The sequence below is a fragment of the Corapipo altera genome, unplaced genomic scaffold (assembly GCF_003945725.1).
Source record: "Corapipo altera isolate COAL_440 unplaced genomic scaffold, ASM394572v1 60253, whole genome shotgun sequence".
Classification (NCBI taxonomy): domain Eukaryota; kingdom Metazoa; phylum Chordata; class Aves; order Passeriformes; family Pipridae; genus Corapipo; species Corapipo altera.
In genome coordinates, this window is record NW_020885155.1 from 68,233 (window position 1) to 80,628 (window position 12,396).

General features: G+C 60.8%; 1 protein-coding gene across 1 annotated transcript; it reads right to left on the bottom strand.

Moving 5' to 3' along the window:
* Window positions 1–267: 267 nt before the first annotated feature.
* On the bottom strand, window positions 268–12,308 carry TESK1 (testis associated actin remodelling kinase 1). The gene is made up of 10 exons (XM_027670231.1): window positions 12,052–12,308; window positions 4,963–5,084; window positions 4,776–4,824; window positions 4,393–4,539; window positions 4,144–4,226; window positions 3,690–3,780; window positions 3,385–3,468; window positions 2,821–2,910; window positions 2,521–2,668; window positions 268–2,279 (listed from the first exon to the last, which is right to left on the bottom strand). The coding sequence occupies exons 1-10, from the start codon at window positions 12,268–12,270 to the stop codon at window positions 1,231–1,233; spliced, it is 2,082 nt and encodes a 693-aa protein (XP_027526032.1). The 5' UTR covers window positions 12,271–12,308; the 3' UTR covers window positions 268–1,230.
* Between the last annotated feature and the right edge of the window lie 88 nt (window positions 12,309–12,396).

A 12,396-nucleotide genomic window follows, 5' to 3' on the forward strand; every position in this document is an offset into this window, starting at 1 on the left:
CATCTGCTCTTTGCTTTCTTGTGTACCACCAAAAACATGGACTCAAGGGAATGAACTCAAAGAACTTAAATAATAAATGGGAATTTGACCGAAGCCATTTCAACCGAGACAGGCACATAAGGGGCACTGAGATCTGGGGCTAAGCCAGGCTGGCCTGCAGTCCCCGAGGAGTTGCCCAGAAGCCCCAGGCAAGCCTGTGCAACCTTTTGGGACTGGGACCCCTTCCACATCTGATGTGCATCCAAGAGACACAAGCAGCAGCCTGAGTAGCTGGGACATTTAACCTTTATTGACCACTTTAAATAAGCCGGGTATATATTACTAGCAATTATTAATAATAATAAAAAACACAAGAGTTCTGCATTCACCAGTGCATTATGCAGGAGGGAGGAAAGCCGGCTCCCACCCTTGCCGGGGGCCTGGCAGCCTGGCCATGCTGCCCACTGGCCCCATCCCCATGATGCCAGGATGGCACCTGGCCCCTCTGCCAGCACCCTGCCCCCAAACCTGTGTGGCAGGGGATTGCGAGGCATTGTGCTGGCTCAGCACCCAGCCCTTGGCATTGGGCCGGCAGGGACAACCCCAGTGTTGGCAATCCTCCCCATGCACTGCCCATGGGCATTGCCCCTCTCCCGGCCCCCTGCCCACCTCTCCCCATGTCAGGGACTGGCTGTGCTCCCCATGCTTGTGGATACACATGGGTACACCCACCAGTCCCACAGGATCCCCAAATACACACATACACACGCTGACCTCTCTACCCCAACCCAGTCCTGCTCACCCACTGGGGTGCAGGGGACTCCCAGTTCTCCCAGAGGAGCAGGCTCCCTGTACACCCCTCTGCAAGAGCAGGCAGAGGGGTGAGCCCTTGGAGAAAGGGGGTCCTGGATCCAGGGCTTGAGCCCTGGGGCCCCGCGGGGGACCAGCCCTGCCGCTTGGGGCAGTGCTTGGGTCAGGGGTGTTATTGCACTTCCGTCCCCAGAAGAGACCCAGCCCACCCCCAGGGCTTCCTGCAGAGCCCCAGGGCTGATCCTGGTGGGATGGGTGCCCAAGCGCCTGGGCAGCGCTGTGGCAGCTACAGCACATGGCACAATGGCCGCTGCTGGTCACCAAGCACGGGGCAAGGACAGACCGTGGGGATGTGCCAGGCTCCTGCACTGCCCAGTGCTGCGGCTGCAGAGGGGTGTGAAGGGCAGCTGGATGCAGCCCCACTCCCCGGGATCCCCATCACTAGGACTGTGCCTCCGGCAGCTTCAGCCTGGGCTCAGCCAGCACAGGCGCCGGGGCTTTCTGGTGTTGGCCCCTGTCGTGGCAGAGGAGGCTCTTGGTCTCGGAGTTGAGGTTCTGGTAGCGGGGAGGGCTGGGAGCTGGCTGGTGGCAGATGGAGGCAAAGTTGAAGCTGAAGGGACTCACGCAGCAGCCAGGGCAGGGCAGCACCTCATCCTGCTCTGGCACGGCACCAGAGCTGTGCCCAGGCAGCATGGCTGAGCGCTCCGTTTGCTCCAGCACCGCCCCACAGGTGATGCTAAGCTTGGAGGAGCCATGCTCCAGCCCACTGCCCCAAGCCAGAGGTTTGCTGACCATCACATGGTTGTTGTTGATGAGGAGCCTGCTGGGGGATTGTGTCTCCGGTTGCCAGGGCTCGGTGCCCAAGGATGCCGTGTGGATGAAGTTGCTGTTAGGGGGCAGCAGGGTGGGCTGCGGCGGCTCAGAGTTGTCGAGGCCGCAGGCCCTCTGCTTCTTTGCTCTGGAGCTGGGGCTGGAGGCTTGTCCCCAAGCTGGGGGAGAAAGGAGGGCAGAGGGCTGGGGGTTGTCAGTGGGATGGGGGGACACCACATCCAGCGCCAGGCCCCCATGGTGGGGCAGCTCGGGAGAGGCGGGCAGAGAGTGGCACTTGCGGGGGCTGGTGGTGGGGGCTGAGAAGTCACACTGCACCTCCACCTCCACGGTGGGCTCGGGCGTTACAGGGGTGCTGAGCTCGAGTGGGGCGGGGGGCGGCAGGTCCAAGGTGAGCGAGATGACCGACTTGCTCGGCGTATCAAAGAGCTTGATCTTCCCCCCCTTCAGGTCCTCTCGCTGGGAGAAGGGGTTGACACGAGGGGACATCTCCTTGGACCTGGCCCCACTGTTAGGCTCCAGTGGCTGCAGCTGGTCAAGTGATTTGGGGGAGAACACGTCGGACTGGCTGCGGGACAGGCGCTGGTCCGGCTGCAGGTGCTGTGTCCCCAACTCACGCAGGGGTGACTGCTTGGTGCAGCTGGCTGACATCCTGGCCACAGCTGGGCATGGGCACAGGAATGTGTCACCAGCTGCCAGCAGCTGCCCATGTAGGGTGCTACTGGGTGCTGGGCACACAACCACCCAGGGGTGCACCCTGAGGAAGGAACAGGGAACAATTCCATCCTGCATACCTCACACACCCCTGTCTCCTTCCCCTACAGCTGATGGGGTAGGACAGGACACCTCACATGCCCCCATTTTTGCACTCTGCTATGGCCTGTCCCCGGGGTGCCCACATACCGAGTGTGGCTGAGGTCTCAGGTGTAGGCAGGCTCTCCCCGATGCCGAAGAAGGTGGCCCCGGCACCCTCGGTCCCAAGCTGGTGCTGCAGGATGCTCTCCAGGCACTGTGTGATTTCCAGGAAGGAGGGGCGGGAGGTGGGCTCCATCTGTGAACAGGAGAGGTTCCCCATCAGGTCTGTGCCCTGCCCGAGCACTGCAGGGAGCCCTGCACAGCAAAGGCTCTCCCCATGAGCAGGCAAGGTAGCCTGTCCTGCCCAGCTGCCCTGGTGGGGAAGGGCCATGGAGATGGGAATCTCACACTGCAGCAGTGAAAAGCCAGCTGGAGGAAGGCTGCTGGGCAGTCGATTCCCACCATAGTGCAGAAAGTGGTGACATCCAGACCAAAATCCTGCAACAGAGAAAGGAGAAAGAGTGAAGTTAGGTCCCCTGGGACACCACATGGCCCAGGGCACCTGAAATGGCCTGGCTCCCATCCCTATGCTGACTGTGTGCCACCCAGGGCTGTGTACCTGGAAGCACCCCAAGTGGGGCACAGCAAGGGAACACCCTGGTGTCACCCCACACTGGGGTAAGGTTGGGGGATGCTGGTACACAGATGCCTCCTGCTCTTTGTCTCAATCCAACTGTCCACTTCTCCCACCCAGGCTGACTATGGGCTCCAAGGACAGGTTACCAGCAGAGACTATCCCTCCTCAGCCAGCAAGTGGGACAGAGCACTTCTGCCGTGAGGTGTGGGACAGCTCCTGCATATAGGGCTCTGCTCAACACAGGAGAATGGCTTCTCTTGTTTGGTGAAGCAATCCCAAAGCCCTGGTGCTGCTGCCCACCACTCTCCCTACCCGTTACCGTCCCACAGAGTCACCTCAGTGCGGGGCAGGAAGTCGGGGTCAGCTGGCACACGAGCGATGGTCTCGCACAGGATGATACCGTATGCAAACACATCGACCTGCAGAGAGTGGGGAGTCACAGGAATGCCCCATGGCCCCGATGTGCCCACTATTCTGCAAAGCCACAGCCCTCCTCCTCCCTGCAGAGCCACACCAGGGGCTCTGGAAGCCCAGTTCCTTCCCTCTAGGTGTGAAAATGTCCCTAGGGCTGCAAATTCTGCAAACCATTGGCAGCACAAGCCTGGGTAAAGCCCCACACAAGGCAGCCACAGAGCCTCACCTTCTCATTGTAGATCTCCCCACGCAGCACCTCGGGTGCCATCCAGTACGGGGAGCCCACCACGGCCAGTGGCTCCTTCTCGCTGCCCTCACTGGGGGACATGGTGGAGTATTAGGGGCTGCATCAGTCCCCCGTCTGTCCAACCTCCTCACGCTCCCACTGCTGCAGCCCAAATCACCATCTCCATCTCCCTTCCTGGACTAACCCTCCACCATGAGCCCCACAAACTCATCTCTCTCCAGCCACACCACACCCTTCTTCATCCCCTTCTAGCCCACCCCAAATGTGTCCATCTGCCCCACAAGTCCCCACTGCTGTGGACCACCCCACTACCCCTTATCCCTATCCTTTTAGCTGCATCCCAAATATCCATCCCTCCCCAGTTCCTGCTGCAAGTGGCATGGAAACCCCCCACTCCAGGGATGGGCCAGATAGGTGGATGCTTTCCACGCACCTGTAGGTGGGGATCTTCTCTGCCAAGCCGAAGTCACCCACCACAGCTGTGTAGCCATTGGCCTCGCAGCGCACCAGGCAGTTCTGGGGGCACAGGAGGACCCCTGTCACACCAACTGCACCAGCCCTGCCTCATCAGCCACTGCTCCCAGGATGCCTGGGCACAGTGCAGCCTCCTGCTCCCCAGCCAGCCATGGCTAGGGCAGCCACGTGGGTGTGGGACAACAAGGGCAATTGGAGCACCCTGTACCTTGGAGGTGAGGTCGCGGTGGAAGATGCCCTTGGAGTGCAGGTAGTGTAGGCCACAGGCAATGTCGCGGGCCAGCTTGACACGCGCAGACCAGGAGAGGGGCACAGGGCTGTCCAGCAGCTGTTCCAGGTTCCCACCATTGATGTACTGATGGAAAGAGCCAGTCCACTGCATCCCCCCTCCCATAATGCTGGGTGCCCATCTCTCATCCTAATGCATCTTCCAACCACCCCACAGCACAGCCTCCCAGTAGACCTTGCCCTGTACATGTGCCACAGGCCAAGAGTGTATTCCCACAGGGAATTGTCCGGTCACATTGTCATATTGTCCCATCCCCATACTTACAGGAATCCCAAGATTCATGGCTATTGCCACACTCTTACCTCTGTCAGTGCGTGCAGCTGTCCCTGGTGCACACACACCCCCATGAACCTGTGAGATAGAGGGGACCTGAGGGTGGCCGCATCAGGGACCAGCCCCAGGAGCTAATCCAGCATCAGCAGTAGCTCCAAACCCCCAGGCTAGGGAAAAGGGGCACAATGGTGCCAGCAGCAGGGGAGCAGGTCCTACCTGAGGATGTTGGGGTGCGAGAGGCGCTTCATCAGCTGCACCTCCTTCAGCATGTTGCCCCGGTTGCTGGTCAGCTTGTTCATCTTCAGCACCATGATCTGCCCCGACTGGCGGTGCCGCACCTGGGGAGGGGTGTCGAGGAGGTTGAGTCCCACAACCCCCCTGCACCAGACTGCGCCCAGCTTCCACCCCAGTCCTGGAGGTAGGAGCTAAGCACCCCACATACCCAAGGCACAGGGCAACCCAGGGACCACTGGGGCTAGGGAGGGCTCTCTCAGCACAGCAGCACCCTGAGGACTCCCAGTACCGATGACACATCCACATCCTTCCAGGGTACTTTGTTTGTGACATTGCCATGACCTCCCAGAGGGGCAACAACAGCCCCCATAAGCTGTGATCCCAGCCCTACTGCAAGAACAGGCTTGTGCAGGATCGGGGTGCACCAGGAAGGGCTTTTTTGGGTCAGCACCACACAGCCAGACCCTACCCACATGGGGTGGAGAACAGAGGGGACACATTGCCCCTCCACACCAGCCCCACGGGTGGCCAGTGCTGCCCTAGTGCTTGACCCCAGTCTGGCAGGTCACAGCGCTCAGAGGAGCTGTATATTTAGCTGGCCCCATCCCGATGCTGTCATGCGAGCTGGGGGCCTGGTCCCCCGCCAAGAACAGCAGCTGGAGCATGGCCAAGCACGGACACCCCGTGCATCTGCAGCTCCCTGGCATGTGCAGGGCAAGGGAAGAGCACGGGATACCCTGACCCAGCACTGTGCTGGGGGGGCCAAACTAGTGCTGAGGGTCCCCTTCTGAGCAGCTGCTGGGGGTGGGATGTGCCCCCACCCTGGAGTAGCAGCTGATCAGGGGGACATCCCAGTGTATCCCAGCTGCCCCCCAGCACACATGGAGCCGTGCACGGAGGCGCAAGCATTCCTCGGCGCTGCCGTCAGCTCCCTGCTCTTCTCCTTTTTAGTCAATGCTGGTTGAGGCTGCTGTGCTGGTGCCAGCCCCTGGCCCGCCTCACAACACCCCTCACCTCAGGCATTGCCTCCACAGGCAAAACATGGGCAATTGGCAGGAGGCAGGAACTCCAGCACCCCACATCCTGCTCACAGCCTGGCCCCATCACAATGGGGGAGGCTGGCACGCTGGGCCTGCCAGGGCTCTCTTCCTACACCATAGCTGGCATTGCTTCAGTGAGCAGTTGTCTGGGGTGTACACCACGATGGGGATCTATCCCACACCAAATACCCAGGGGATGGGCAGTAGCTCCCCTCTACCAAAGGGCCTGGGGGAAATGAGTGCTTTATGAAGATGTCTCTACACTTCTGTGTGCACCAGGGCCAAACCAGCCCCAGGAAGGGTGGGAAGTGAGAGACAATGGCCGCACCAGTGCCCTGCCACCATCATCTCATTGAGTGCATGGAGAGGCTCTGAATAATTCAGCAGGCACCTGCCTGAGGGCACCGTGCTCCAGTTACACCTGCTCACCTCCAGCCAGCCCTGGCCAGCCAGCTGGCACCCTTGACCCACAGACAGGGGCCACCTGGCAGCAGAGATCAGGATGGACCCTGGATGAGTGAGAAGGGGACATTTCAGACACCTGGCACTGTGCACCCCCATCCTGGCACCCCACATGCTGCAGGGAGAAGGGAGGGTGCACTTCCCCACGGCTCTTCATTGCTGAGCACCGGGCATGCTGAGCTCTTGGGCTCAGGGAGAGCATGTCACAGGATGATGGTACAGTGTCTGCTGTGCAGAACGACCAGAGTGCCTCATCAAATGGCACTCCGGGTCCTCCCTGTGCCCACTGCCCCGCCCACCCCACCAGTGCCCTGCAGCACCTGGTACTGCTGCAAGCCCCATCCTGGTGCCCTAGGGCTTCTTTGCCACACCTGGATCCAGGGCAAGGGATACCCCCACCTTATCCCCACCATTGCTGCCTTCCCTCCACCCCATCCCTCTCTGTGGGGCAGCTGGGGGCAGCACCAGACACAGAAACCAGGCTCCCAGACAGGTTTTGTGCGAGTTTTAAGGAGGGGGCCTGCCTGACCATAGCGGGGTAGGCAGAGTTTCCCTCGGTTCTTCCAACTCCCCACAGGAACTAAGGAAGCCAGAGCCTGGATAAGGCCAGCGGGACAACCAGCCTTGCCAAGTCTCTGGTGCTTGGTGCCCAGCAAAACACATCACTCCTGACCCAGCTCTCCTGGCAGCAGTGTTTTCTTCCCTTCCCACGCCATGTGGGGCTGGCAGGACTGGCTCGGTCAGTTTGGCTGCCACTGGCAGCTGCCAGACGGCAGGACCCGGCTCAGTGGCGCGGGCAGGCTTGTGCCCGCTGGGACAGTTGTGGGCGGCAAGGCTCCCGGCGCCACGTGCCCACGCTGGGAATGCCGTGTGGCACGCACAGCACTGGCACTTGGTGGCCATGTGCCCTGGGCCTGGCCGGCTCCCCCCCAAGCAGCAGGGTCCCCGCATCAGGGAGCAGTGTCTGAGTGGGCAGCAGCTCAGCCCTGCACAGCGAGGATGTGCCCGTGGCTTAATTCCTCATTAAAAAACCACCTGCCATTGGAATAGGCTGGGTGAGGTCTGAGTGCAGCCATGTGGTGTCCGATACCTTAAGACTAGAGAGGGGGCGAAGGAAAGGTGTGGTGAAAGCCCCTTCTTCAGGAATTATCCTAGGCATCCCAGGAGCCCCTGGTCAGCACAGCCCTGCCTTGATGTCCTTCTCTGTGACTCCATTCCAAGGGTCATTCATTCCACTCCAGGAGCCACACACCCATGAGGCATAACATCCTTGAGGGTGTCCAGTACCCTGAGCTCACTTGTGAGACCCTGTCCTGCCACCTTTCCTGCATGCTTCATGGCTCAAGTCCAGCCCATACCTGGGACAGCAGGGAAGAAGTTATGCTCCCTTGGCCTTCCCATGGCATCCCACATGCACTGGCCAGTTTACCCAGTCTGTCCAGGTAGTACCAGCTCAGCGTTTACCCAGTCTGTCCAGGTAGTACCAGCTCAGTGTCCTGCCTGCCCTCTGGAAGCAGGAGTAGTAGAGAAGTGCACAAGCCACGACCCCAGTGGGGACAAAGTGCCTCACTAAGGGAGTTTCCTCCCTCTCTGACATCCAGGGAAGGCAGCAGGCAGCAGAGCCTCCCTGTGCAGGACCAGGACGGCGTCCCCTCTTTCCTCTCTCATGCACTCTGGCATGGTGCCCAGGAATCCCAGCACATTCCCCAGAGCTGAGCTCAGCCGGGCAGCCGTGCTGGGCTGCAGGGGGAGAACAAGCCACTTTGTCCCCCACCCAGGAAAAAGGCAAGACCTTGACCCTCACCGATGCTCCCTGCCATCCCACACGGCCCGTCCATTGGGCACTTCATTGGGTACTGTGGCTGAGCTGGGGTGCCGTGGCATGTTGGGTCCCCCTCCCATCTGTCGCCAGCATGCCGGGCTGGGGGATGGGACAGGCTGGCTGCGGCCCCAGCCTGGGCACAAGGGATCTGAGCTCTTTTAACAGCGGAAATTAGAGTCTTATTTAAAGAGCATGCTAATCAGAGCAAGCAGACGGCCTGCTCCCTCCCCACAGCCGGCACTCCCGTCTAGACACAGGGAAAAGCTCCCCTGGTACCTCCCCACCCAGAGGTCTCAGCAGCCAGAGGCCACTGCACCCTGCGCTGGGGACAGGCTGGCATACGTTCCCACTCTCTGCATGTTCCCTTGCTCCTTGCCCCACACAGGCAAGGCACAGTCATGTAGGGACACCATCCTGTACCCCTCACCCAGGACAGTCCTGCAAAGAAAGACGGAAGGGCAGGTAAGGGAGCTGGCAATGGCACTGGTGATCCCACTGCTACTCGCAGTAGCTGCAGGAGCTCCTGGGAATCCCAAAAACACAACTGAGTGGGATTGGAAAACCTGCTCATTGCAAGGAAAAGGCAGAATCAGTCAAGACAGACTTCCTCCAAGGAACTGAAAGAGTCAGTGCACACAGCACCTGCTCCTGGAGAAAGTTTGAGCATCAGCAGCCCCTACCTCCTGTGCTCCCAGGAGCGGCACCATGGGCACACCAGGAGCTGGGGCAGTGCAGATGTCACGTTGTGGCGGCAAATTACTGCCAGCCCTCACTGGCAAACTGAGAGAACACCCCGTGACAGAGCAGGAGAGGTGCCGGCAGGTCTCCAGCCAGTCAGCACAACACATTTCCAGTGCCCGGGACTTCTGAGTGGCGATAGCAGGGCCAAGGGCTGCTCCTGGCCTTGCCACAGCTGGCTGACCTTGGCAAATTCACCTCCTCCCTGTCTGCCTTAGTTTACCCATCTGTGTCACGCTGCTTCACTCTATTCCCTAAAACAAGGCAGATGAAGGCCATCTGATAAGAGGGAGGGAGTTGTGCTGTTAGTCGCACTGGAAAACTGGGACTAAATAGAAAATCCCGAAGGTTGGAGGGGAAGTGAGCAGAGACGGGTGGGTTACAGTGATGCCAAAATCCTCTCCTGAGTTCTGTTGATGCTGAGAGCTGCTAATCCACACAGACACATACACACACACGCACAAGGTACCGTGGAAATGGGATGCTGGGCAGAGCACCACCATAGGGCTGCACCTTGGGAAACAGCGTCTCCAAGAAGATGTGCAACATCAGGGCATAAGGTGTAGATTTGGATGAGTGAAGACCTATGGATACAGACCCTAGGATGCTGCCCACAGCCCCTGTATCTGCTGCAGACAGCACCCAGGAAGGTAAGAGAGGGATGTGGGGAAGAGATGCAACAGTAGTTTAAGGGCTGAAGAAAATGCCTGGCACAAACACACCTGGCTCCATCTGCTCAGTCTATTGGAAATGGAGAGGTGGCTTCCTGCAATGTCTGTGTATCTGAGAAAATGGGGGGGCTGGTGACTCTGAAGTCACACAGGGAAAGGCAATGAGAACCAGGTGCTCCAGAGGCAAACAGCCCTGCTCTGCAGCACAGTGGGGAACCATGAACAAGCACCATGAAAAAGAGCAGCTTCTCGTCACTGGTGTCTCTTGTTTGCTCTGGACAGCCTTCCTGAAAAAAGTGCTTGGCTGGAGAAGGATAAGGCTCAGCAGAGGGGCTAGCTTGGGACACCAGGATATAGACACACTGAGCCCCTTGGGTTTAATGCTGAGAAGACAGTCAGATACTTCTGCTGGTACCCCAGCACCCTGTCTGGCCCTGGCTTGGCTGCACACCAGGGCACAGCTACCTGCAGAGGGGCAGAGATTTCCAGGTCCCCTCCCTGTCCCTCATGCCCACCAAGGCTGGAATGAGGCAGGACCCAGTAACCATACACAGGAGGGAGATTCAAGTGCCCACAGCCTTGGAAAGCTTCAGCAGGAACAAGAGAGGTGGGAGGAAAATGGGTACTGAGCTGCCCTGCCAAGCTCCATCCCTCTCGCAAGCTCAGGTGGCTAAACCCCAGCTCAGATCCCAGGCCTGTCCCACCATCCTGCTGAGCTCTTGGACTCAACCCACTGCATGAGTACAAAGCCCCATCTGGCCCCCTCCTGCCCCTACTTCCTCACCACCATGCACACACAATGACTCCTGCTCCTGATTGTGCTCGTGCCCCTCAACCTCAGCCAGTCCCCCAAATCCTACATGCAAGTGGCCCCACAAGAACATGAACAACACGTGGGAGAAGGAGCATTTTGTGGCTCCCACAGAGCCTGAGGAAAAAAACAGCAAGGCATGAAGAGACCATGGCCTGGCTGAGACACGGGAGCATCCATTATTAAAGAGCCGTATGCACGCCTGACATTATTAAATGCCTCCCTCCGCTTCGAAGTGCTGCTGTGTGCTCCAAGCCAGAGATCAATAGCAGGAACCCAGCCAGCAGAGAGGTCGTGGCTTGGCGGGGAGCTCCAGGAGAGAGCATGGAGGAGAGGGACCCCTCTGCACACCTTCCACGGTCCCTTGCAGGACACCTCTCCAGTGGCTGCAGAAGAGCCGGGCCTCAGGGTCTCCCTGCTGAGCGGTGGCAGGGCTGGAGAGGGATCCCAGGGTCCTGCTGGGATGTGGATGCCCAGCTGTGCTGCATGTGTGAGCGTGGTCCCATGCAAGGGACAAGTGCACTGCTGCTGTGACCCCAGTGACTGTGGTGGGGGGTGGTGGGGGTTGTGCCCAGCCCGCAGCTGTTCTTTGAGGGGCATGAAGCCACTGGAAGCACTGCTTAAAGGCAGTCCTTGCCCAATGGCTTAGGGCACCTCAAGTGATGCCGAGGCTGAAAACAACACATGCACACACCTCCCCTCTGACGGGAGAGGTGGCAGTGGCATCCAGGCAAGGCACAACCCCTCAGCCCTGGCAGCAGTGTGTGTGGGCTGGCTGAGTACTGTCACCACGCACCACTGCCACACTGTTGGGACCTTGAGCTCCCCATCAGAACTCATACACCCCCAACCAGAGCGTGGGCCACACACAGGCGTCCCCACCCTGACAGTCCCAGAGAGGCTGGAGGACAAAGGCAGCTCTAGGGTCTCAGCCGGGGGCTGGCCCTGTCCTGCTCTATGGCATCACAGCCCTCTCCCACACCCGGACACCTTCGTGAGGCTCTGGTGGGGCACCCGGCACATCCACCTGCCCAGTGCTCGCTGGAGCAGGCCTGGCAACGACGGACATCACCATAAAGTGGCTGCGAACGCTGCCTGGATCCCCTGCCACAGGCACACCCTGGGCCCGGCGGGGTCGGGTCTCCAGGCTTTTGACAGGGGTCCCTGGGTCTGTGAATGTCCGGCATCCCACCCGTGCTCCGACCCCCTGGCCCCCCCCGCAACCCACGGCGCAGCGCCCGGGAGCGCTCAGCCTCCCCGGCTGTAAACAGAGCCGGCGCTCCCCTCCCCCTGCCCGGAGGGATGGAGCCACAACGCCCCGGCCGGGACGGCGCTCCCGGGAGGCTCCCCGAATCTCCGCCGCACGGCACCACCTCGCACACCCCCCGGCCTCGCCGGCCGCCGGGGCTGCAGGGGGGGGCACAAAGACCCCCGCCGAGGGCGCGGCCGGGCGCCGCGCTCCCGGGGGATGCCCGATCCCGGCGGGATGCCCCCGCGGACCGCCACCGCCGCTCCCGTCCCGCACACCTTGAAGACCTCGGAGAAGAAGCCGGCCCCGATCTTCTCGCAGTAGAAGTCGTCGATGCGCGCCAGGGTGGAGACGGCGCTGCGCAGCGCCCGGTACGAGGAGGGCCGCAGCCGCCCGCAGCCCGGCCATGGCCCCGCCGCCTCCCCTTCGCCCTCGCTGGGCCGCCGCGGCAGCTTCTCCCACTCCATGTCGGTCCCGCCGAGCACCCCCAGCACCATTCACATCCCCGCCCGGGCGGCCCCGCGGCCGGGACGCCACCGCCCTCCCGGCGCCCGCGGCGATGCTACAGGCGGCGGCGGCGGAGCGGGGCGGGCGGCGCGCCGGGGCGCTCCCCGCTCATGGCC